The 24,702-nt window shown below is 29.6% G+C and overlaps 1 protein-coding gene across 4 annotated transcripts in view; it reads left to right on the top strand.

The window, feature by feature from the left end:
- The window catches only part of Psa (puromycin-sensitive aminopeptidase), a 78,478-nt gene extending 57,419 nt beyond the window's left edge, over window positions 1–21,059 (top strand). For 2 of the 4 annotated variants that reach the window (XM_075368100.1, XM_075368098.1), the window contains exons 11-14: window positions 387–586; window positions 3,426–3,533; window positions 5,147–5,269; window positions 18,501–21,059. In XM_075368100.1, the coding sequence (XP_075224215.1) occupies window positions 387–586; window positions 3,426–3,533; window positions 5,147–5,269; window positions 18,501–18,713 (644 nt within the window). In that variant the 3' untranslated portion in view covers window positions 18,714–21,059. Of the gene's footprint in view, window positions 1–386; window positions 587–3,425; window positions 3,534–5,146; window positions 5,270–15,712; window positions 16,009–18,500 lie in introns of those variants that run through there. The other 2 variants (XM_075368097.1, XM_075368099.1) reach the window with 2 other exon arrangements.
- The last annotated feature ends 3,643 nt before the right edge of the window (window positions 21,060–24,702 follow it).

Below are 24,702 nucleotides of genomic sequence, written 5' to 3'. Positions count from 1 at the left end.
AATATTTTCAGTCAAAAAATTTATTTTAAATAACCTTAGAATTTTGAAATAAACTTGCTTTTATAGTTTAGCTAAAGAAAATAAAGTTAATAAAAGGAAGGAAATGCATTTTAGTTGTAGCTTTCTCAGTGAAATTTTGTTTTGTTCCTGACTAAAAGAAAATTATAATTACTGTCAAGTGTCAGTTAAATGATTAAAATCTTGATAGGCTACAATAGTACTCCATTTGATTTTTTTTATAAGCTTATTGAACAATACCTAGGTCTAAAATTTTTTTTAATTTCCTTCAGTAATGTCCAGAAAATAGTACTTACCAAATTATTTAATTAAAACTCTAATTTAGATTTATAAAAGCTTTAAACTCTGAATAATATTAATTTTTCTAGGTCATCTTGATACATTATTGCGATCATTGGTCCTTGGTAGATTAGCTGTTTATGGTGACAAAGAAGTTATTGCAGAAGCCCAAAAAAGGTTTGAAGACTATGTTGCTGGAAAATCTGTAATACCAGCTGATTTACGTTCCCCAATTTATAAGGCTGTTATGACTGTCGGTGATGAATCCACCTATAAGACTATGTTAAAGGTATGTAATTCTACAGAGTAGATTGTTATGTGCACTTGATAGTAAATTTTTTACAGCATTCGTCAAATTATAAGATTTTTTGAAGAAAGAATTAATCTAATCTAGTGAATTTAAGATAATTTAAAAGCCAAAGCAATAAAAAATGGTACATCTGGTCTGGTTAATAATCTGTTTCTGGATAATTTATGTTTTCCTTAATAAATGTTCATCAATATGTTGACTGCAGTTGTATTGAGTAATAAATACAAACTGCGTTTACTAAAACTTTACTCAGCAATTTTACATGTACTGATATATGAACTGATTTATTATATATGACTTTAACTACTGGAGTTTTATTTTTTACTTCACGCCCTTCAATTTCCAAGATACTACTTCCTGAGACATCCATGTGTTTGTAAGGAATGCTGTTCAGTCTTATCTAAGACTTCATCAGCCCTGATAACCCACTCCAGCCATTTGGTCAGTTTACTAACCAACTTTCTTCTGTTCACTTACAAAAATAATAAACTTACATAATAATAAATAAGAATAATGTACATATATTAATAATATGAATCCATTTCTAAAGCTAGTACAAACTAGACATGGTTTTCCTAAAAAATAACAATTTATGTATTTATTCATTGGCTGCATTCTGCTAGTGTTATCATATACACATAATTTTAACACAATCATCTAGTGTTATCACATTATATTATAAGATAAGTTAAACTGTTCTGCGTGAGTATGTATTTTTTTCTTTTGCTATTTTCAGCATATTTAATGAAGTTATTAAAAATGTTACCCATATTGTTTAAATATGGTATGTATGGTACGGTATGGGATGTTTGTTATTCCTTAGTATGTTAACCTTATACTCAAACCAGCCACTATTTTCATAGACAATATTTCACATCAGGTTGCTTACAACCACTTTGCTTGTGGCATTGAATTATATACATATAATTCTTTGCTTGTGGCATTATATACATATTTGTATATATGATAATAAAATAATATTGACACTATGACAAGTTCCTTCTGCTGTTTCATGAGGATTTACTTCTGCCCATGTACGCTCATTGCATAAGTTGTTGAATGAAATTTGTCTTATCTATAAACAAAACATACTTATAGAGTTGTCAAGTTGTATTCCACCAGTTGCAGAAGTCCAAGCGAAGTGAACCATTTCCAGGGTATAGATGTTGAACTGGTTGTTTATGATAAGGATAAAATTTTTGTTTAAGTGTCCTCCCAACCATCGAATGTGAAACTCCAATCCGCTTAGAAAAATGTCATGTACTGATGCCTGGACTGCGCTGAACTCCATCAATAATAATTTTATCAATAACAGCGTCATGTTGGACATATTGTTAGTAGTTGGTACGAATACTAGGTTGTGAACCTGTTTCCTAGAGATTGTGAAAAGTCACGCTAATTTAGTATTTACTGGTAAATTTGATCTTATTATATGAGCCATATTCATAAAGTAAGGGCCATTTGGTCATTAAAATAGATAACTCATTAGAAAAGGTTATTACTTCCAGTTTTAGTTAACTACGTATCTAGTTTACTTTTCCACATAATCATCATTTAGTTCTAAGCACTTTTCGTAGCACTGCACCTGTTTCTTTAACCCCTCTGCAGAGTTCGCCACCTGGGAGTTGAACCAGATGACAATGGCAGTTGAGTTCCTCGTCATTTCAAAGCGTTATTCATCAAGCCATTTTTTCAAATGCAAGAAGAGGAAGTAGTTGCTAGGTGCCAGATCAGGACTATATGGAGATTGGTCAAGAAGTTCCCAATGAAGATCTTCTCTTGGAATCTTCTCTTGGTAAAGGTAGCAGTGTGAGGACGTGTATTGTCATGAAGGATTACGCTGGATGACAGTTTCCCACATCATTGATTTTGGATTGCACGTCTCAGTTTGGTGAGAGCAGTTCACAGTACACATCAGCTGTAATTGTTGATCCACGTTCCATGAAATCAACCAAAATGATCCCCTTTTCGTTCCAAAAAACGATAGCCAACATTTTTCAGCTCGAGTATTGAGATTGCTTAAACTATTTTGGTTTTGGTGAACTTAAATGATGCCACTGCATTGACTGTTGTTTCGATTCTGCGTTGGTTTAGGATATCCATGTCTCATCACCCATAACAATGTGGGAAAACAAATCATCTCCATCTTATTGATAGCAGTCCAAAAACGCTTGTCCACTGCACATTCTTTGCTCTTTGTGTTGGTCGGTGAGCATTTTTGGTACCTTGCACACAATTTGTGATATCCAAGCTTTTCTGTGACAGTCATGTAGATAGAGGTGTGTCCAACATGTTGCAATTTGTCAGCCAGAGTACTAATCATCAAACGACGATCATATCACAGTTTTTTGTTCACTTGTTCAATGATTTTGTCAGTCTGAATACTGGGCCTGCCACTCCACTCTTCATCATGCACATTTTTGCGGCCATTTTTAAAGTCTCAACACCATTGTCTAATTTTTCCTTTGCTTATAGGTCCATACACTAGGTACAACTCCCAGTGAATTTCAGCAGCTGAAGATCCTTTTGCTCACAAAAATTGAATCACATTGCACACTTCACAATTGGCAGGAGAAAAGATTGTTACAGACATTGCGATCTGCATTCATCAGCAGGCAAACGACTACTGAATCAAAACAACTGCAGTGGCTTTGTAAATAGCCGATAGATGGTCCTGCATCTGTGAAATTGTGTTCAGAACTGCTAATATTTAAATATAAGCTAACAGCCCTTACTTTATGAATAATCCTTGTAATTACTATTTATTGATTAAATGAATATCAGTTTTTTTTTTTTTTTAATTAAATATCTTTTATAGTTATATCGGGATCAAGATTTACATGAAGAAAAAGACCGCATCTGTAGAGCATTTGGTGCTATTAAGGATAAGAATATTTTGTCGAAGGTTCTGCAATTTTCTGTTTCTGTAAGTAGTAATTTCATGATGCTGTGTGTTTCTTTAAGTCTAAGAACAAATTTTTAAATTAAATGTGTACAATCAAATATAAACCATATCTTTTTTGACCGAAAGCATGTTATATTGTTAAGTAAATATAAAAATAATTTAAATAGAAATTTATAGGTTCAGTTTTAACTTTATTTAGTGATAATTAAAGAATAAAACTAGTATAAAAACAAAACTTTTGTTGAAAGTTGTCAAATGCAAAATTAATTAACTGGCAATACATTAAAAGTGATGGTAAATGTTAATTTTTTTAAATTTTAAATTTCAAATATTTCCAATAATTGCATACACCTGGTGTACATATACACATCTTTTTACTTTGATTATCTTGAAGCTTTTAACAAAATAAAATAATTGATTAATAATTGATATTAAAATTAATGAAATTCCAATAATATTTTGGACTGATTACAGTATGAAGGAAAAGAAGATTAAAAAACATGATTTAGATCAAAAGCATGATAAAAGAGTTTCTGTAGAAAAGAAGAATATTGTTTAATACTTCTCTTTCTGTATTTATTATATGTTACTTCCACATTTAAGTTTCTTCTGTATTCTAAAAAATATATGCCTAGCCTAGAGTAGTAGTTAACAAATGGGACATAAAATTGTTCTCCCCGAATGACCATTGTGAAGACTCTAAAAAGTAAATTACGTATGTATATATCTACAAAGATAAATTTGAGAATATTGTATTATTAGAAACATGAGTAATAAACTAGTAAGTGCAGGATATATTACTGATAGTTTTGATGGATTTTTGGAGGTCTGTAAAGAAATCTATACATGAAAAGATAAATAGCATTAAAACATTTTTGGAATTGAAGACACTTCTCTGCAAACTACAAACCACAGTTGCTTAAAATGGTTTGATAATTTTGTGAGAATGAACAATATAAAGTTATCAAGGGCTGTTATTAGATTGGAAAGATGAAGAGTGGAACATCTAATAACTATCTGGTACAAATATATAACCAGTAATATGACTAAATATAGATTAGAGTCAGACAGAGATGGTGATAGAGATACATGACAAAATACATCAAATATTACATTGGAGAATTAAAATGTTGTGTTGTATATTGTTGCTTTTCTGTATGCATTATCTTTTATATTAAGTGCGCATGCATGCACATTTGTATATGTATTTGAAGAAAACCCCTTATCATTGATAAACTTTTCACTAGTAATTGAGAAAAAGACATAAATTTGAGTTATATACCATTGTTGGACATTCAACAGAGTTTTAAGTTACTACACAGTTAATATGTAACAAGGAATCTGGGCAGAACAAGAAATGAAATTAGAAAACTCCTTATGGTTATTTATTTCATTTTGTATTATATTTGTTTGGTGGAATCTTTTCTACATGATATTATTATGTTTGTTATTTTTATGTTTATGTTATACTTTTTAAATCTATGTTTAAATCAACTCAAGTCATTTTCATTCCTTGATGCATCACTTCAAATATAACACATTTCATTTGTAGTTTTTTTCATTTTATTTGTAAATGTTTAAAAATGAAATTATTTAATTTTTATGTTTTTAAATTCTACTTTGTTATTGTGTAGGATGAAGTACGTTCACAAGATACTGTTTTTGTTGTTATATCTGTGGCAATGAACAAAGTTGGTCGTGATCTTGCATGGAATTTCATGAAAGATAACTGGGATTTATTTTTCAACAGATATCAGGTACATTTTTATTTTATAGGTTATTTATTATTCAAAATTGCCTAAGAACTATATAAGTTTAGCTTAATTTATACAGGGCGCTTGATAATGTTCTTTGGAGTTTCGAAAATTCATTAACAAAAAACTATTCACTCATAAGAATAAAACAAGTACTGTACAAAAGAGTACTTCAAATAGTTTTTTCCACATATACTAGGCAGTTAGTAAGCCATTTGCTCGCTAGGCGTCGACAGTAGAGAAAATGGCTGCCACAGGAATCGAGAAGTCGTTTTTGTGTTAGAATTTCACTTGTCAAAGTCAGTAATTTCTGTGCAATGTGCGTTTCGGTTGAAATTTCATAAAGAGCCACCAAGTGACAATTCAATTCGTCCATGGTATAAACAATTCAGTGAAACTGGTTGCTTGTGCAAGTGAAAATCAACTGGTCGTCCATCAACCTCAGAAGTCGAACGCGTGCGTGCAAGTTTCATTCGCAGCCCGTCAAACTCGACTGCGGCTGCAGGCAGAGAATTAGGAATTCCAAAAACAACAGTGTGGAGAGTTCTCTGTAAACGTTTATTATGTAATCTTCAATTAATCCAGCGTCTTTCTGATGGAGATAAAACACGTAGGCTCGATTTTTGTTTACAGTTACAGGAAAAGATGTTGGTAGATGAAGGTTTTCTAAACAAGATAATTTTCAGGGGTGAAGCTACTTTCCATATTAGTGGCAAAGTAAACCATCATAACGTGCGAGTTTTGGGAACTGAAAACCCACACCTTATGTGGAACACATTTGGGATTCTCCGAAAGTAAGCGTTTTTTTTGCGATCTTGTGAGGCAGTGTATGGGCAATTCTTTTTTATGGAAACGACAGTAACCGGCATGATATACCTGGATATGTTACAATTATGGCTTATGCCTCAGCTACTCAACGACTTCATTTTCCAGCAAGATGGTTGTCCTGCTCATTTTCATAACGAGATTCAACAGTACCTTAACACATTACCTCGGCGCTGGATAGGACGTGCATCTGAAGAAGACCAACATATTATGCTGTGGACACCAAGATCACCAGACCTCACACCATGTGATTTCTTTCTGTGGGGTTACGTGAAAGATAAGGTGTTTATCCCACCAATGCCGCATGATATCGCTGAGCCAAAGGATCGTATAATCAATGCAATCAATTCTATGGAAAATGACATGTTAGAACGAGTTTGGCAAGAGCTAGACTTTCGTATTGATATGTGCTGTGTCATCAGAGGAGCACATATTGAACATTTATAGATTTTAACAAAAACTGTTTTAGTCCCTGCATCACCTCGTACAACTTTCATTTAGGTAAGTGAAATACTTTTTTTGTACTGAATTTTTTTAACTCCTAAGAACATTATACCCTTACTTGCTCTGAAACTATAATTCGACTTTATGAGAAGATTGACAGCAGAGTTGAATTTTCATATTATTTAGTCATTGTTCACAAATTAGTAATATAACTGTACACATTTTACAGTTATACTAATGAGATTACCTCTATCATAAAAGGCTATATAGGGGCTAGCTGTTGACCGGTTTATTAGATTACTGAGTATTTCCTGCCTGAATTCATTTGATTGCATTTCAAAGATGAGTTTTTGTTCTATCTCTTTTAATAGTAATAATTTATATGTAACTGATTTACAGACCATTAGATTTAATTTAGGATGCATTTTTCTAATCCATATCCATTACTTAATTATATCAGTTTGCTATAACCTGTATCCATTATCCTTGATCATTTCTGAAAATAATACTGTGGCAGTAATTACTGGTGATGATTACATATTAGTTGCAAGAATTTTTTCAAAATTGACTTCTGATTGACTGATTAAAAATGTAAAGAAAATATTTTCTTATAAAGTAGTTACCTATTTATCAACATTACCTAGGTACTTAACCTATGTATTCATAACCTAGGTACTAAACCTATATATTCAAAATAACCCATATTCAGTAGCTTATTATTATTTATTCTTATTATTATTTAGCTAATAGTATCTTATTAATATTTAGCCAATAATATCTTATTATTATTTAGCTTAGTATTATTTTTTATTCTATTAAAAATAGAATAAAAAATAATTAAAAATTTTATGTCCACCTTACCGGCAAAAAGATGTGATTTCTCGAAATCTTTCAGTTTATTTCAATCCATCATCAAGAGTTAAAAGTAATATAAGTAAAAAATTGCACAGTAATTTGAATGTTAAAAATATACTGAAGATAATATATTAATGCTGGTGAATTAAAATTCATTCATGTAATAGGACTATTAAAAAACTTACTTTGTTGTCAAGGTATTCAGTCAGACAGATGTTAACCTCATCCATGAGCTCTTTGGCAACAAACTGCTGCTGGATAGCCATCTTGACCTTCATTTGGTGCAGAAATGATTATTACTTAAATTGTTCAGCTGTTGGGTAGGGAGTAGAAAGTCTTTTACTTTTTTGAGAGAACTATAGAGTGGCACTGCAGAAAAATACCTTTGTGAATGTGCCACATTCTTTGTTTTGGATTAATGTCAAAAGCATTCTTCTTTGCCAAGTTAGGTAGATTTCATAAGAAAGCTACCAATTGAAATGGGTACCATGATTCAACTTCCAGAAAATTTCAGCATATTTCCATAAAATTTCATCCCCCAGACCCCCCAAAACCACAGTTCAAAAGTTTATATATATTTCACTGTCTTGTGGACACGATAACTGCAGCAATTTTCCACCAATCACTTTCAAATTTATACATAAAATATAACGACCCAAAATCTCAGTCAACTTCGTTAATGGGCAAAATTGGACTGTTGGGGGCTTTTCTGAAAAAACAAAATATCACTATAACCTTCTTATTATGTAAAATATCAAATTCATTTAAAGTTCCTGCTATTATTTGGATATAGGCCTAAAACTTATTTAAGTAAAGTTTTTTGATATCACCAACGATTGGCCCAGAGGTGGTAAAAATGAGGTTTCGAAGACAAAAAATCATACCTCCCTTAATAGGCACAGTATCAAATCAGTTTAAAGTGGTCGTTAGTCCTTTAAACATTACATAAAACTTTTGTCTAAAACAATTTTTGATATGACCAACCCTTACGGCAAGGGATGACCAAAATATTGCTGGAAGTGTAAGAAGATGGGGCTTGTCGTATGCTGAACATGTGAAACTATTTTCACATGCAACCATTGTCTTATTGAGTAAATTTGAAGTTTTTCTTAACTTTAAGGTGGAAATCTTTTTTATCCCTTACTTAGCACCAGTGAAATCTACCTCCGCCTTCTGGTATACCGAAAGAGATTTTTTAATTTAATTTTCAGAATTATTTTGGTTCCAAGTTCCATGAATTCTTAAACTCCCTTGCAGGCCCAAAACAATAATGTCACTTTTCGGTTTGATAACAAAAATTTAGAGGCAGAACTTTTGTGGTTTTAGGTGAATAATTGTGTATTACTTGTTCATCTAACCTCAGGAATAAAATTTTATAGACATAATATTTTCAGTGGGACTGACATGTCTTGTTTGAAGAAAATAGGATATGGTCTCTTAATAAAAAAATGAATTGACCTATCCAGCTTTATTGTTAACAAGAACAAAAATTGCAGTTTTGTATTTTCCAGAATTGAAAAGAATGAGTAGTTAATGTGCCTAAAAGGAGATTGTAAATTGAAGATTGCTATTGCTTACATTCTGTTCTAGTATACAGCCAGTTTACTTTCAGTACCAAATCTAAAATCAATTACAGAATACCTCTCGTGTAAATAAATTGCTTGACTTACCATACAAGGAGAGCTTCTTCTTATTTACATCAAGAAGTCATAATAAAGAATGTATCAAATACCAAGATGCTGTTTTACACATTTTCTTACATTTAACTATGAAGGATGTAAATATATCCATTTTGAATAATGAAACAAGTTCTCTTTTTTGGTGATTATTCCTACACAAGTGTAGGAATAATCACCAAAAAATAACCCAAGATTTCTGCTCTTGTTGCTAGGAATCTTGCACTTAAAAAAAAAAAGGTGCTAACTTTGTCACATAGAATAACCTTCTTATATTGTAGGTCACCATTTTAAAAGTAATAAAAAAACACTTTTAGATTAAATTTCCATAAAATAAGATTTTAATTAATATTTTTAATTATAGAAATAATGAAAGTAAATATTTGTTTAAGAAACCTTCAAAGCTAGTGCAAACTTTAATGTCAGTGTCAGTCTTCTTGTGCTTTAGGTACAACCATTATCCAGTGATAAAAATATTAGGCATTATTTTTATATGCCTACAAATAATCCTCTCTTTTTTTATAATTACAGTCACTATATGATGATTACCAATTTCTTCAGATTTATGAATAACTTTTAATTTTTTGCTGGCAGTAAATAGACATAAATGTTACTGGACTTATTTAACTCTGCAAGTGAGAACTTAACATACACTTAATCCTTTCTTGACTAAAACAAAATGTATACTATATATATATATATATGTGTACACACAGAGAGAGAGAGTTTTGTTAACATTAAATTTGTGAAAACCTTTTATTTGTTTTAAATTATGTCACTGTAGAAGCTTAATATTTTTCTATAGATTACATAAAAATTTATTCTACAAGGGTGAGTCAAAAATTATCTACACTTTTCGTTTTTCAGTTTATTTACGCAAACCTTACATCATTTTTTTACAAACACCTCCCTTTTCAATACACTAGGTCCAATGGTCCACAAGCTGGCATACTCCTTCCAAGGGAGGTATTACATTTTAATTCAACAAATGATCAGTGCATCACTATTTTTGATTTTGATGATATTTGATATATAACTACCCACCCTGTAGTGGCCAAAAAATATTTTTTATATTTTTAAAAAAACATTTTCTTGTGTAATAGACTATTTTCTAACTCACCAACAGGTAAAAACAGCCATTTTTGTCACTTTTTCCATGAGCTGTAGCATTCTTATTTTACATCGTACATATGGTCAAAAATGACTTTGGAAAGAGTAAAGATGGAACTTCATCTTAGTGAACTCGAAATTAATTTTGTTACATAACCAAATCTTGTAATGTTTACTGAAATTACGTTTACAGATTGTTTTTTTCAAATTTTGTTCCAAAATAAATAATGAAGGGCTTAAGGTAACAGGCCTGTTTTTTACCTTTTAACTCTTAGGTATAAGTAGTACCAATAAAAAAAAAATTTGGCTGTTATCAAATGTCCGTCATACAAATTGGTCGTCAAATCATAAGATTTGAAAATATCTCATTTTTGTGATCCAAAAACCACATGTGGGATAGATGGCAAAAATCTGAAATGTTTACAACAGTAAGTACTTTTTATGTACTTCAGAATGATATAAAATTTATTTTGTTACTCAAAGGGGTTGACTAGTAATGAAGCCAACAAAACCGCTAAAAACACCACACTTTCTAACCGTAAAAAACACATCAAAAAATACTGATGTTATGTATTTTTTTCAAATTATAAAAATTACAACTAAACTCATTAGAATGAATAAATTATAATTAATAAATAAATAGTCAATTACAAAATTATAAACAATTCAAATTCACTTTCACATTATTTTACTCCTGCTAAAGGAAGTTATGAATATATCTTGCCCTTTTTGATAACAAATCCAATTAACAACATAACTTAGAGTGCCCCTGCCATTTTTTTTTTAGTAGAACTGGTCCTCATTCATCTTAGATATAATGTAGTGTTCTTCCAGTAGTTGATCTACTGGTGTGAGAATAAACGCCAATCAGCTGCGATTTCAAAATCTTCTTAATGGTAGCACAAATTTATGAAATTTTTTTTGTTTTTATATTGGGCTGAGGAGCCATCAGAAAAATAAAAAAATTGTTTAACTCACGGTAACAGTGTTTTTTCTTTATTTATAACTTGCTTTTGGAAGCAGAAGAACAATGTAGTTTTGTGCTTCAAGTACTTACTAATCATGCAGTAGCTGTGGCTTTGTAATTTTCCTTCATTTTTAAAATATATGAGAAATGGATGTACTGAGGCATTAATTTTTTACCACTTATATGACTGGACTTCATCTATCAGAAAAAGAAAATTTTGAGAGAAGCCTCCCATTACAATACATTCACCCTCCAACAAGTTTTCCTTTTTAATATTGAGGAATTAGCTTGTTTCTTTCCAACAAAATGATGGCTTTTTAGATTATTTAAATTTTCAATAAGTTTATCTAAGTACTCATGAAATGGAAGAATTCAAGTAGTTAGTACACAACGGTCAACAGAAACCCACTGTTTGAAAATAATTTCAGAATCAAAATCATCCCAGCTCTCTTTCAGTAATCTGAGAACTTCATTAGTGCCTGGACATTTTTCACACTGACAGCATGCACGTTTCACCTTTTCTATATCATATACCATAGTTGAAAGGAGAATTTTATAATCAAATTTAATTTTTAGAGCAGATAACATGGGTTTTACATTTTGGTGGGTGACACACACACAGAATGAGTACCTGACCCACCAGCCAGAACACAAAATTTAGGTCTTAAATCAGCAAATTTTGAAAAACCAATTTTTAAATTGTTTTTCTTTGTTGAAGGCTGTGTACAATTCTTTTAAGTTACATAATATAAGCCTTTTTTAATATTAATTTTCTTCCTGTCAGATTGTCTTACAGAGACACAATCCTTGCCTGGCATCATTCTGGCAAAAATCTTGGACACATTTAATAACATTTTCATCAAAAAATTAGTCATTACATGCCCTTTTAAATACTCTAGCTGCTTGGTAATAAACTTAAAATATTAATTTTTTTCTGGGTTGATGTAAGTGTTTTCATTTTATCCTTTATTTTAATGTTTAATTCTTCATATTTGCTACCTAAATCAGCATAATTTTAGGTACTAAATTGGTTTCTTCTCTAGAAATATTTAAATGAAAGGAATCATTTAATTTACTGATAACTGACTTTGCTATTTCTATAACTTTATTTTTTAGAATTGGTTCCTTTGCGCTGCTCGATATTTTTGAACCTTAATCGGGAAAATACCAAGTGCTGAACAAGCTTTATTCACAGACTCGACTATAACACATTGATGCTCAAATAAATCTTGGCATTCCAATTCGCTTTCTGTATCATCTTGTGGTTTTTGTATTTTTTTAAAGCATTTTGTACACAGTGCTCTGCCTGGAATTAATTAAAGATATTTCTTGAAGAAATTTCTTAACCGGTTTAGTATGACAGCTAAATGGGTCAGAGCAACTTTTCCCATTAATATGAAAATATTTATCTAAATATTTGGTTTTATGAAAAGTATAGATATTTTTTGTTTTAGTACATCCACTTCTTAAAGATAACAATGTTATTTGCTGTTCAGTAAATTTAAAAATTTGTGCAGTACTGAGGATCTGTTGTAAGTCAATTTGTGACATACTATTTCAGTGTGAATGCCATTTGAACACTGCATAGTCCATTTTTATAAAATGCAAGGTTCTTACAATAACAATGTAGTTAGTATAAATTATAAAATTACCAATTGCATCTCACTTTTTCTTATCCCAGTTTCTCTACAGCTAAAATATTAATTTCTATAATTAATAAAATTAAAAATAAAAGATAACGCAGGAAAGACAAGTTCACTGCTAATAAAATTAATTTATAAACAAGTGTACATAGTATTAACACAGCAACTACAGCCAACCACAGTATTAACACTAACAACAATACAACATATAACATTGAAATCAGAACAGTAACTCTAGAATATAAGCTATCTCATTATAGACATATCAAAATATTTTGTATAGCAGGCCTACATTATTATCTGAAAAAATACATGCTGTGAATTTTTTGGATACACATAGTTCACAGTTAGACGGAACAGTGTTTTTAGTGGATTTGATGGCTTCATTACTCGTCAACCCCTTTGATTAACAAAATAAATTTTATATGGTTTTAAAGTATATAAAAAGTACTTACTGCTGTAAACATTTCAGATTTTTGCCACCTGTCCCACGTGTGGTTTTTGGGCTCCAAATATGAGACATTTTCAAATCTTATGATTTGGCGGTCATTTTTTCTAATGAAGGACATTGGTAACAGTCCAATTTTTTTTTTATAAGTACTACTAGTACCCGAAAGTTAAAGGGTAAAAAAACAGACATAAAAAGGCCTAAGCCCTTCATTATTTATTTTGGGCCCAAAATTTGAAAAAACAGTTAGTTATATACCAAAAATCTTCAAAATCAAAAATAGTGATGCAATAAAACTTTTGAAAATTTGTTGAATTAAAATTTAATATCCCACAGAGAAGGTGTTTGGTTGCTTGTGAAGCCACTTTTTTACTGGTTCCTGCACATTTAAATCTGTGGAAAACCAACAACCTCGTAAAGCATCCTTGAGGGGCTTAAACAGATGAAAGTTGGTTCAAGATCTGGGCTGTAGGGAGAGTGTTACCTCAAAATTCAACTTTATTTGAATAGTGTGGCTAGCCATAGATGTTAATGCAACAACACCTTTTGACAATAGACCTCAGCAGTTGTCGCAAATTGCTGGTTTCTGCTTGTTTACCAACATTTCACTCTAATTCCCACTGTTGATCATACTTCCTTTTTCCATAAAATTTTCCATATAGAACCTTTTGCACCCTAAACAGTTAGCATAACCTTTCCTGTCTCCGGCTCAGTTTGAATTTTTTCTTCATCAGAGATCCCAGGTGTTTCTGTTCCAGCATAATCTTTCTCATCATTGGCTCTGTCTTGAATTTTTTCTTTGTCAGAGATTCTGGGTGTTTCCACTCCATGCGCTGCCATTTCAATTCTGGCTCATAGTTATGAATACATGTTTCATCATCTATTTGAACTTGTATTCTACAGTAAGCTGTCTTGATACTCATCGCAGACTTCACAAAAGCCAACCTCATCATTTATGATTTATTGGGGAGAACCATCACATTCAAAGAAGATGCTACCGCATCGATGGTAACCCACCTTTTCTCCAGAAACATCTCTTGAGCTTGCTGAATCTTTTCACAGCGGAGGTTGACAGGCATCCTGCTTCCTCTTCATGTCCACAAAAAAATTTGTAACACTTTCCCAATGTTGTACATCTGGTCCATGCATTTGCACAGTTTCATGACTTTTATGGAGTTATATTTTTTTGACCTATAAAAAGCTAATTGCAGAACATAGTTTCCTCAGACATAAACTAACAAGGACACACTTTCTTAATGTTTTATCATTCTGGATTAAAACTGTGCACTAGACTGGATCAGTATTATTTGATCTTACAAAAGAATCATTTTCTCTCACCATTTGCTAAGAAAATTCAAGCAATATTTGTAGTGGCTAATTTGAAGGTGAAATGTTTTTATCATCTCTCATAGATTAAGTCTCCTTCATTGTCCTGTTCTGTCACTGTCATGTATAAAATAATCAGATGGTTAAAAATGTCATTTAGCTTTTGTATTATACATTAATTAAAGTGGGTCTGTTTAAATCTTTGATCTTTTGTCTAATATAGCTAGGTCTTACGTGTATTCTGAATTTATTGTTATATCTTCTTTGAAATTTTAAATAATAATTTTTCTTTAATGTCTGCCATATCGTGAAACCAACTATCATGGAATTTTTCAAAAATACTTAAACAACAGATTAAACTTTGTTCTTAAATGTACTTTAAAATTGGTTTTTGGATTATCTAATAAAATTATGAATTATTTAAATTTTAATATTCTAAACATGGAGTACTTTTTATGTGTAATTGTAACATAATTCCTACAGATATTCTCGTAAGAGAAAGAGAGGGAAAGGGCAAATTAACAAAGAGGAGCACTTTTTATGGATTTTTTTAAATAAATAAACGATAGTTTTTCTTTTAATAAGTAGCAGTGTACAGTAATATATAAAATAGCATATTTTATTTTAATACAGTATAAAATTTAATTTAATTTTTAACTTTTTTTCATGAAGAATATCATAAAATTGACTCTTCAAAACCAAGCTCTTTATTTTATGATGTACTATTATAGCCTTATCAATAAGTTGTACCCTATTTATGATGTATTCATTTAAAATCACTACCGCATAATACATTATTTTCTGATGTATAGTTAGTGCTCCATTTGAGAGGAGGAGGAGTATAAAATAAGTAAGTTTATTTCAGTATGATTAATCCTACAAATTTTATGAACACACAAAACAAACATTCCTATTACATATTTTTAGTAATTTGGAAGTAACCAATTTTTTTAAATCCTAGCATTCTTTTTTAGGACCCCTCAATGAAGTCAAGAAAATTATTATTAAGATATACAAAAAAAAAAAATTGTGTGGGTTAACCTAGTAGTGTACATATGACAGAATTCTATGATAGTGATAATAATTCATTTATAATAAAACTAATTAATTAATTTTAATTGATTTATTAAAACTTATTTTGATATTATGCAGGGAACCCTTGGTCTTATGCCACGTTTAGTAAGACGTGTAAATGAACATTTTGCTAATGAAGAGCATGCAAAACTATTGGAAGAATTCTTTTCAACTCACAAGAGTGAAGGAATCGAACGCACTGTTCAGCAGACTTGTGAAACCATTCGATTGAACGCAGCTTGGCTAAAACGTGATCGTGATAGCATGAAAGAATTCCTTTCTACATTTTCTTAAATATACATATATATATATTTTTTTTTTTTTAATTAAAAATATTTGCCATCAAATACATTTCCCAACAAAATGAATGTGTACATATATATATATATTTATTTATTTTTTTATTTATTATTTTTTTCTGAGAATTAATTCACTTTTACTGATCACATAAGCTAATATTGTTTGTTAACAATGATTTGATTAATATTATTTTCATTATCTGGTGGCAAAAAAATACTAATGACCTTATTTATTTATTTATTTATTTAATTAATTAATTAATTATAAAAGTGCTGTCATGGTTAGTAGTATTTTTAGTACAGAGATGATTAATATCTAAAGTACTATGAATATTTGGGAAGTAGAATTACTAAAGATGGAGGAAGCAGGAGCGATATAAAATGCCGAATAGCACAAGCGAAACGAGCCTTCAGTAAGAAATATAATTTGTTTACATCAAAAATTAATTTAAATGTCAGGAAAAGATTTTTGAAAGTATATGTTTGGAGTGTCGCTTTATATGGAAGTGAAACTTGGACAGTCGGAGTATCTGAGAAGAAAAGATTAGAAGCTTTTGAAATGTGGTGCTATAGGAGAATGTTAAAAATCAGATGGGTGGATAAAGTGACAAATGAAGAGGTATTGCGGCAAATAGATGAAGAAAGAAGCATTTGGAAAAATATAGTTAAAAGAAGAGACAGACTTATAGGACACATACTAAGGCATCCTGGAATAGTCGTTTTAATATTGGAAGGACAGGTAGAAGGAAAAAATTGTGTAGGCAGGCCACGTTTGGAATATGTAAAACAAATTGTTAGGGATGTAGGATGTAGATGGTATACTGAAATGAAACGACTAGTACCAGATAGGGAATCTTGGAGAGCTGCATCAAACCAGTCAAATGACTGAAGACAAAAAAAAAAACCAAGTTTGAAAGAGAAGATTTAATGTTTCAGATAAAAGAATTGACAGAGCAGATCACAAATATGGTAATATTAATGATAATTTTGATATACAGCAGATAGACCCCATTTCAGTATACCCTACTGAAATGAAACGACTAGCACTAGAAAGGAAATCTTGGAGAGCTGCATCAAACCAGTCAAATGACTGAAGACAAAAAAAAAATGAATATTTAATAAATAGAGAAAAATCTAAAGAGGTATTTTCACATAGCCCATTATCTTGTTATTTTGAGCATAATAATTAATGTGTATGGTTTGATTAGTTGAATAGTATCTGTTTTTGGCTATTACTTCATAATTCTTGCTTTTATTTATTTCCTTGTTATATTTCCTGATAGTCTTTAACAGAACATATCATTCATTATTTTATTATGTATTTCATCATGATAATAGAATTATCAGCAATGTTTTTAGCATCAAGTCATTTTCTTGTCAGAAACAGACAAAGTAATAGATGCATATGTAAATGCTAGACTGGTACAGAATGGTAACTTGGGTACAATTTTCTGTACTTCATGTTATTTTTCTGACTGCTATATAGATAAAAATTGATAATGAATTGCAGAACTATTCAATAAAGATGGTAATTGGATTTACTGGTTAAAGTGAAAATTAAAGTTGTGAATATTCAAGTATGATGCAACCCACTGGGTTGTTTTAGTGGTGAATGCGTCTTCCCAAATCAGCTGATTTGGAAGTCGAGAATTCCAGCGTACAAGTCCTAATAAAGTCAGTAATTTTTACACGGATTTGTATACTAGATCGTGAATACCAGTATTCTTTGGTAGTTGGGTTTTACAATTAACCACAAGTCCTAGTAAAGGCAGTTTCTTTTATACGGATTTGAATACTAGATCGTGGATGCCGGTGTTCTTTGGTTGTTGAGTTTCAATTAACCACACATCTCAGGAATGGTCGAACTGAGACTGTACAAGACTACACTTCATTTACACTCATACATATCATCCTCTGAAGTAATATCTGAACGGTAATTCCCAGAGGCTAAACAGGAAAAGAAAAAACTATGATGCTATTTGATTTTCATATTTTCTTAGCATTCGTATACAGTTTATTATGTAAGTAATTGTTTTAAGATTGGATTGTTAAGTTTTTCCTTTATCTTCTTAAGAGAGATTTTTAGTTAAAATTTTACATTTTAAAAATTGTTTGAACATTTTCCCATTTTCCCTTTAGTCATCTGTGCTGCAATCTATTTATTTTTTTTTCAAGAAGTTTTTCCCAACTAACTCATTTCACATTTCAGTAATGTTTTAATTTCTACACTCCTCATCCTCTCTATATAAACTCAAAACAGCCATTAGCAGTTGTACCTATTTCTAAGAACAGAAGACCTTATCAAAAAATGATTTTTTGTCTAATCATTGCTGGTTGCATTATTCCAAATACTTGTTTTTATTACCTGTTTTTGTATAAAATATTCTTTTATATATTCTTTTATTTTGTTTTAACTATTTCTTTTAGTATTACATTTTTAATAATGATACTAGTTATTTCATTATAATTTATATATTTCCTCCTCTGTATTTATTTCATAGTATTAAAAAATATTTTGCAGTATGTTTTTACTTCTCAATTAAGTAATCTATTTTAATACTGTACAGGGCGTAGGTCTCTTGTCACGATTGGTTAAGCACGTTAATGAAAATTTTGCTAATGAAGATCATGCTCGTGCTATCGAGTCATTTTTCGCGACTCATGAGACTGCAGGAATCGAACGCTCTGTCCAACAGACATGCGAATCTATTCGACTGAATGCAGCATGGTTAAAACGTGATCGTGAACATATTAGAGAGTTCCTGTCAACATTGTCATAAATATTAGTTGTATTTATTTATTGTTATTTTTCCATAAATAATTGTTCAGTTAGAAATTTACATGTACACCTTTTTTCAAAAAAAAAAAAAAAAAAAAAACAAGAAAAAAAGAAAATTAATACTGTATATTCACCAATGCTGATCACATGTATACTTAAACTAGCGATTTTGAACATTATGTAATTAATTTATGTTTGAATTTATGAACTACTGGGATTTTATCTTTAAAACCTAAGAATTTATTATAAGGTTGTTATAAATCTTTTTATTAGTTTTATTTACATATTTTTAACTCTCAATGAAACAGTTAAGTATATTCCAATGTACTTAAAAGAATATAATTAAAATATTATGTATGTCTTGTGTTGATAAATATTGTTTTACTGTTAATAGAATTGAATTGTAGGTTATTCAAGATTTATTATTACAAAAATAAATTTAAAATAAAAAAAATATCTTTGGTCAGAGTATTTGTAATATATGTAGTCTATTACATATTTAAAATTATCAGTTGAAGACATTGTATTTAAATTAAAAATTCTGTATTTTACAATTATTTGTATATGCAAACAAAACGGAAAAAAATGTTAATCTGTGATTATTTTAATTTGTTTGAATATGTTTGATTTTATACTATGCTAAAAAAATTTAATAAACTTGTAAGTTGTTTTGTTTTTGTGTTTTTTTTTTGTTTGTTTTTTATTATTAATCTAATGTGTGACAGAATAACTATTTTTAATTGATGTGTGGGATTAAGTGGATACAACGAATTTTGTTTGTTTTTAATTTTAATTGCATTTATATTTTTCTCATATTCATTATTTTAATTACTTGTATGTGTATGCATTGTATGAATTTATTTAGTTTAAATAAGTTGTGGTCAGCATTGATATGGCATATATTATGTCTTCATGTAAAAAATAGTTCATTGTTGCAAATTGTTTGCAAGCATTAGGTTTACCATTTTTTTTATTTTATTTTTTTTTATTGTAAGATAGTTGCTCAAGAAATGATACCACAAATTTTTACTTATGTAATAAGAATTTGTAAAAGCTTTATTTTTACTACAAAAAACTTATTTATTTTACATTATTTTTTGTTAAGTTTTTTTTTTTTTTAATTCAAACATAGTGCGTAGCATATTAATTTCAACCTAATACATTACATACACACAGTGAGTTGATAATTTTTTTAACTATTTCTAAAAGTTAATTTTTTAATTTCCTTGAAAAAATATTATAGTTTATTAATAAATTTGTAAAGTATATTATAAGAGTATTTGTATTAAAAGTACAGAAATCTAGGTATGCTAATTTAATTTTTTTTACATAAAATATTTTTGATGAAACATTTATGCAGGAAAATATGCAACCTATTTTATTGTACATGTTGGACGTTTTTCCTTTTTTGTATGATTGATAATATATCTACCACTTATGTGTAGATATGAAATAATAAAAATTCATTATAAGTTATATAAATACTCAAGTTATGTGGTAATAACAGCTGTAGTGTGAAGTACATTTGTACTCCCAATGTGTTTGCAAACTATAATTTATTATTTAAATCATTTTTTTTTAATTTCAGTTTCATTTCTGAAAATTTGCTGCCAGTATTTATTAATATTTCATTAATTACAAAAGTTTTAATAATCAATTTGTTATGAATAAAATTAAAATTGATTAGATAATGTATAAGTATATACATGTAAGGGTGGTTTTAAACTGGAAAAATGGTGCCGTCATTTAATGGCAAAATAAATGCTGTGAGCCTTCTAAAACACCTGTGTTAAAAGTTACCCACTCAACTTTTATATAATTACGGTTGTTTAAATTAAGTACAAAAAACCATTAGTCTGCTTTTTTTAGACAATTTCAGATTTTGTCATGATGTGTGGCAATAACTTAAGATTAATTATTAGGATTTTTCTAATTATCTATGTTTTTATATACACACACACATATATATACGTGTGTGTGTGTGTGTATGTATGTGTATGGAAACATACTACAATATAATGCATTAGAGTAGTTGGTGAAAAATGTTAATTTAAAAAAGAAGTTATTGTTACAACCAAAGAGAACTTATTATAATCTTTAATTTTGAAGTAAGGTAAATTTTAGTAAAACAATATATTTTAACTTAGTTTGCTTTTCAGTTTGTTTAGTGTTGCAAATAAATTTTAATAAGATAAATTACAATATTATTATTTAAGGGTTTTTTTTTGTACTTAATTTCTCTATTTGGTTATTATTGTTTTGTTATTATTATTATTATTATTATTGTTGTTGTTGTTGTTGTTGTTGTTCTCTGAAAACTAAATAATAATAATCTTTTGGAATTGTATTTTGATTATAGTATTTTAGATTTTTATTTATTACTTTTTTAATTGGCATTGACTGCTATGGTCAGAGCCATTAAAATCCCAGCAGCATGCAAGTTCCCATCAAAAAAGCGACTGCAACAAGCATTGCTTAACTTTAGTATTATATGGGAATCAGTTTAAATGTATGGCTTTGGCATCTATCATTTTATGCTTATTTCTTACCCTTTGTTTTCAAAATGCTGCTTACCAAGTTGTTCCACATAAATGAAATAAAAGGTAGTCAGTGTCCTATTTATTTTCTTATAATTATGGTAATAAAATTAGGAAGCTTATGCAAAGGTAAAGAATGAAGTAATTTTATATAGTACCTGAAGATGATTGACTAAAGGTTTGTGAGGATTGATTGAGTAATGGATGGCAAGTAGTTTTGTTAAAAAGAATTTTTTTAAAGATTTAACTTTAATTGAAAATCTCAATTGATTAAATATAAAGTAATTATTAAAAAGCAAAAATACAGACTACTAATTTTGTACACATCCACCTAGAATAATTATGAGAAACGAATAAAAAAATAAACAGTTTTTTCTTAAATAAGTTAGTCAGTTATGTGAAATTTAATATTACTTCTACATGTTATATTGTATTCAGGTGTCTGTTAGTCTTAACAAACTGGAGGCCATTAAAGTCACAATCTCAGTTAGCCTACACAGACAACATAAAATGTAAATTAATATTAAATTTCACATCGCTGACTAACATATTGTATCCTGAAAAATGCCTTTAAGAAAAGAAAGAAAAATTTGTTTCACCCCTTACTGGCTTTGTATTTTCACATAAAATAATAATGCTATCTTGAACTATTTTGTTTTTTTTTTTTTTGTTTTTTTACTTTAATAACTTTATTTTGACTAATAATGGCCTAATATATGTTTAATAAACGGTAATTTTTCATGCAAAAGGTATTTTATTATATTTATCTAACCTACCTTGAACATGTTAATGATTAATGATGTTTTCATATATCGCCAATAAATATCACTAAATTATATTTTACACTGTAATTTCAATTACAGTGTAATTGTGTAATTGTCTGTACTACTATAAATTTTATTCTATCATGGTTGTTTTTAATAGTTTTTTTGCATGCCGTACACTAGTATCTTGATGAGTCTTTACACTTTTTATTGTGTGAACACACTGCACATCTTGAAGCATTTGCTCTCTTTCTGTTTGTGGTTACGTACTTAAAGGAAAGTGCCTTTCCTTTAACCTCAGAGGATCCTCTTCTAGTGATGGTGGTCTTCCTGTTTTCAGTTTGGCTACAAAATGTTTTTCAACAATTGCTTCCATCAAAGCCTCTGTTTATTGCAGATGTGTGTACTGTCCTCCACATTTTTGGTACAGAGTATGTGCATTGAATATGAACATATTTAGGAGGTGTTTGAATTCTTTTTTGAACCAAATTTTGTGTCTTTTTCATTCAAGAGGGTATTCCTCGAGCATGTGATCCATTTTATCAACATCCCCACATAAATGTTGTAATCATTTGTAATTGAAAGAATGATGATATTTTGCCCTTTTCTTCTTATCTCAACTGGAAGAACTTCATACTGAGTTGACAAACATTCTAGTAAAGGCAAAAGTATAAAAAAAAAAATAGGCAGATCTGTATAAAAGTAACTACTCTTATACAGATTTGAGAACTAGATCATGGATATACTGGTGTTCTTTGGTGGTTGGGTTTCAATTAACCATTCATCTCAGGAATGATTGACCTGAGACTGTACAAGCCTATACTTCATTTATATTCATACATATCATGCTCATTCATCCTCTGAAGGTAATACCTTTTGGTGGAACCAGAGGCTAAACAGAAAAAAGAGAGAAGAGTTTACAAACATAGCACACCTCTTTTATCACACCACTTAAATAGCATCATTTGACCAGACTTTTCACTCAACGCTGTCATTCATTTTTCTTCAATTTTTGTTTTACAAAATCCTTAGGGACACCTTTTCTATTACACCTTATACACAAGGTGTTCCCACCTTGTGTGAACAGTAAGGTCTTTAACAATAGCCAACTCTGAACTACAATAGAAATTGTCAGTATATATACAAATATCCCTTTTGAAGCAGGTCATGCATCAAATTACATTTGTTGCATGCCCATAATTTGTGTTATGGAGTATTTCTGTTTCACTTTTGGTATATACAAGTAGCTTATAAGTGTATTCTGATTTTGATTCAGACAAAAATAAATTTGAGTCTAATTCTAGCCGTTTCATTCTTATAAATTATGAAATTCAATCGAACTTTCCACAACAAAAGGCTTTCATTGATAGCTACTACCCTCTCTGGTGTATAAACAGAGGAAAATTTGTCATTTATGTATTTTTAAAACAGGTTTGTAACTGGTCTAAAATGTCAACATTTTTTGAAGTAAATGCCATTTCAAATATAAGAAAAAAACTTACATAAAGATAAAAAACCACAAATACTGCATCTCCAATTTACAAACATACAGTAAAGTTTTTAAATTAATTTATAAAGCGTATACACAATACTCAATCATAAAACAACGGCTACAACCCAAAATAAACCTGTAAACATACTCGTAATATCAATCATGATCAAGATGAGATGGTTTTTTACGTATGATAAACACCTTAGAATGCGACGAAAACAATTTTAATAGTGCTGTATACCATTGTGGAATAATGATAAACTACATTCTAAAATAATTGTAGAGCAAATTAAAGTCTGACAAAAAATCAATGATAGAATATTCTGATAAAGGCCCTTTCCGTACATATTGGCTATGTTGGAATACTCTGATAAGGGATTAACTATTTTTTGTTCATTTTTCAGAATTATTCTCTGTAGATGTGATTAGTAGTTGGGGTTTTTGTTTTTTAATAATTATTTTATTTTCTATAATTTTACCATTTAATGTACTAATCTTATGAAATACGATACTGATATATATGATGTTTTTTAGAAACATTATGCTACTTAAGTAGAAATTTTAGTGTTAACAGCAATGCAATGCAGTGCATACCAGCAACATACAGCACACAGGCGGGCACTAGTTGCGATGCATTCCTGCTTCATTTTGCTGAGCAGATTTTTTTTTTATACCTCTAGAATAATGAATTTTTCAAAATTTTGAAAAAATCACAAGAGGCAAAATGTTTTCTGTTTTTATTGTTTTATTGAATACCATCATTAAAATTTTAAAATAGTGTAATTTTTAAATTTCATTTTCCAGTGTAGCACCCCTCCTCATTTTGGTTAATACAATTTAAGATAGCCTATGTTACTTCCGGACCAAAGACTTGTTACCCAAAAGTTGGTTGTAATTGTTTGGATCTGTGAAGTTACAGTTAAACACATTACCACTTCTCTGTACATAGTCTGGTAATAATTATGTAAAAGTTGAAAACATACTAACTTGCAAAACGCATTGCTTAATATTTATTTAATAGGCATCACATTTTTGAGAAGAATATTGTTCTTTCTGCACAAAATTTATATGTTTGTTTTTTATTTTTTTTAAAATTGCTACATTCATATGTTTCAAAACTTATTTGGTAATTAAATTCTTTTAAACTAATTATTGCAGGTTGATTTAAACCTATATAGCTTGTGACAGTTGCAATTG

The sequence above is a fragment of the Lycorma delicatula genome, chromosome 6 (genome assembly GCF_047948215.1).
Source record: "Lycorma delicatula isolate Av1 chromosome 6, ASM4794821v1, whole genome shotgun sequence".
Taxonomy (NCBI): Eukaryota; Metazoa; Arthropoda; class Insecta; order Hemiptera; family Fulgoridae; genus Lycorma; species Lycorma delicatula.
Note: the sequence above shows the minus strand (reverse complement) of the source record. Positions and strands in the feature narration are given on the sequence as shown.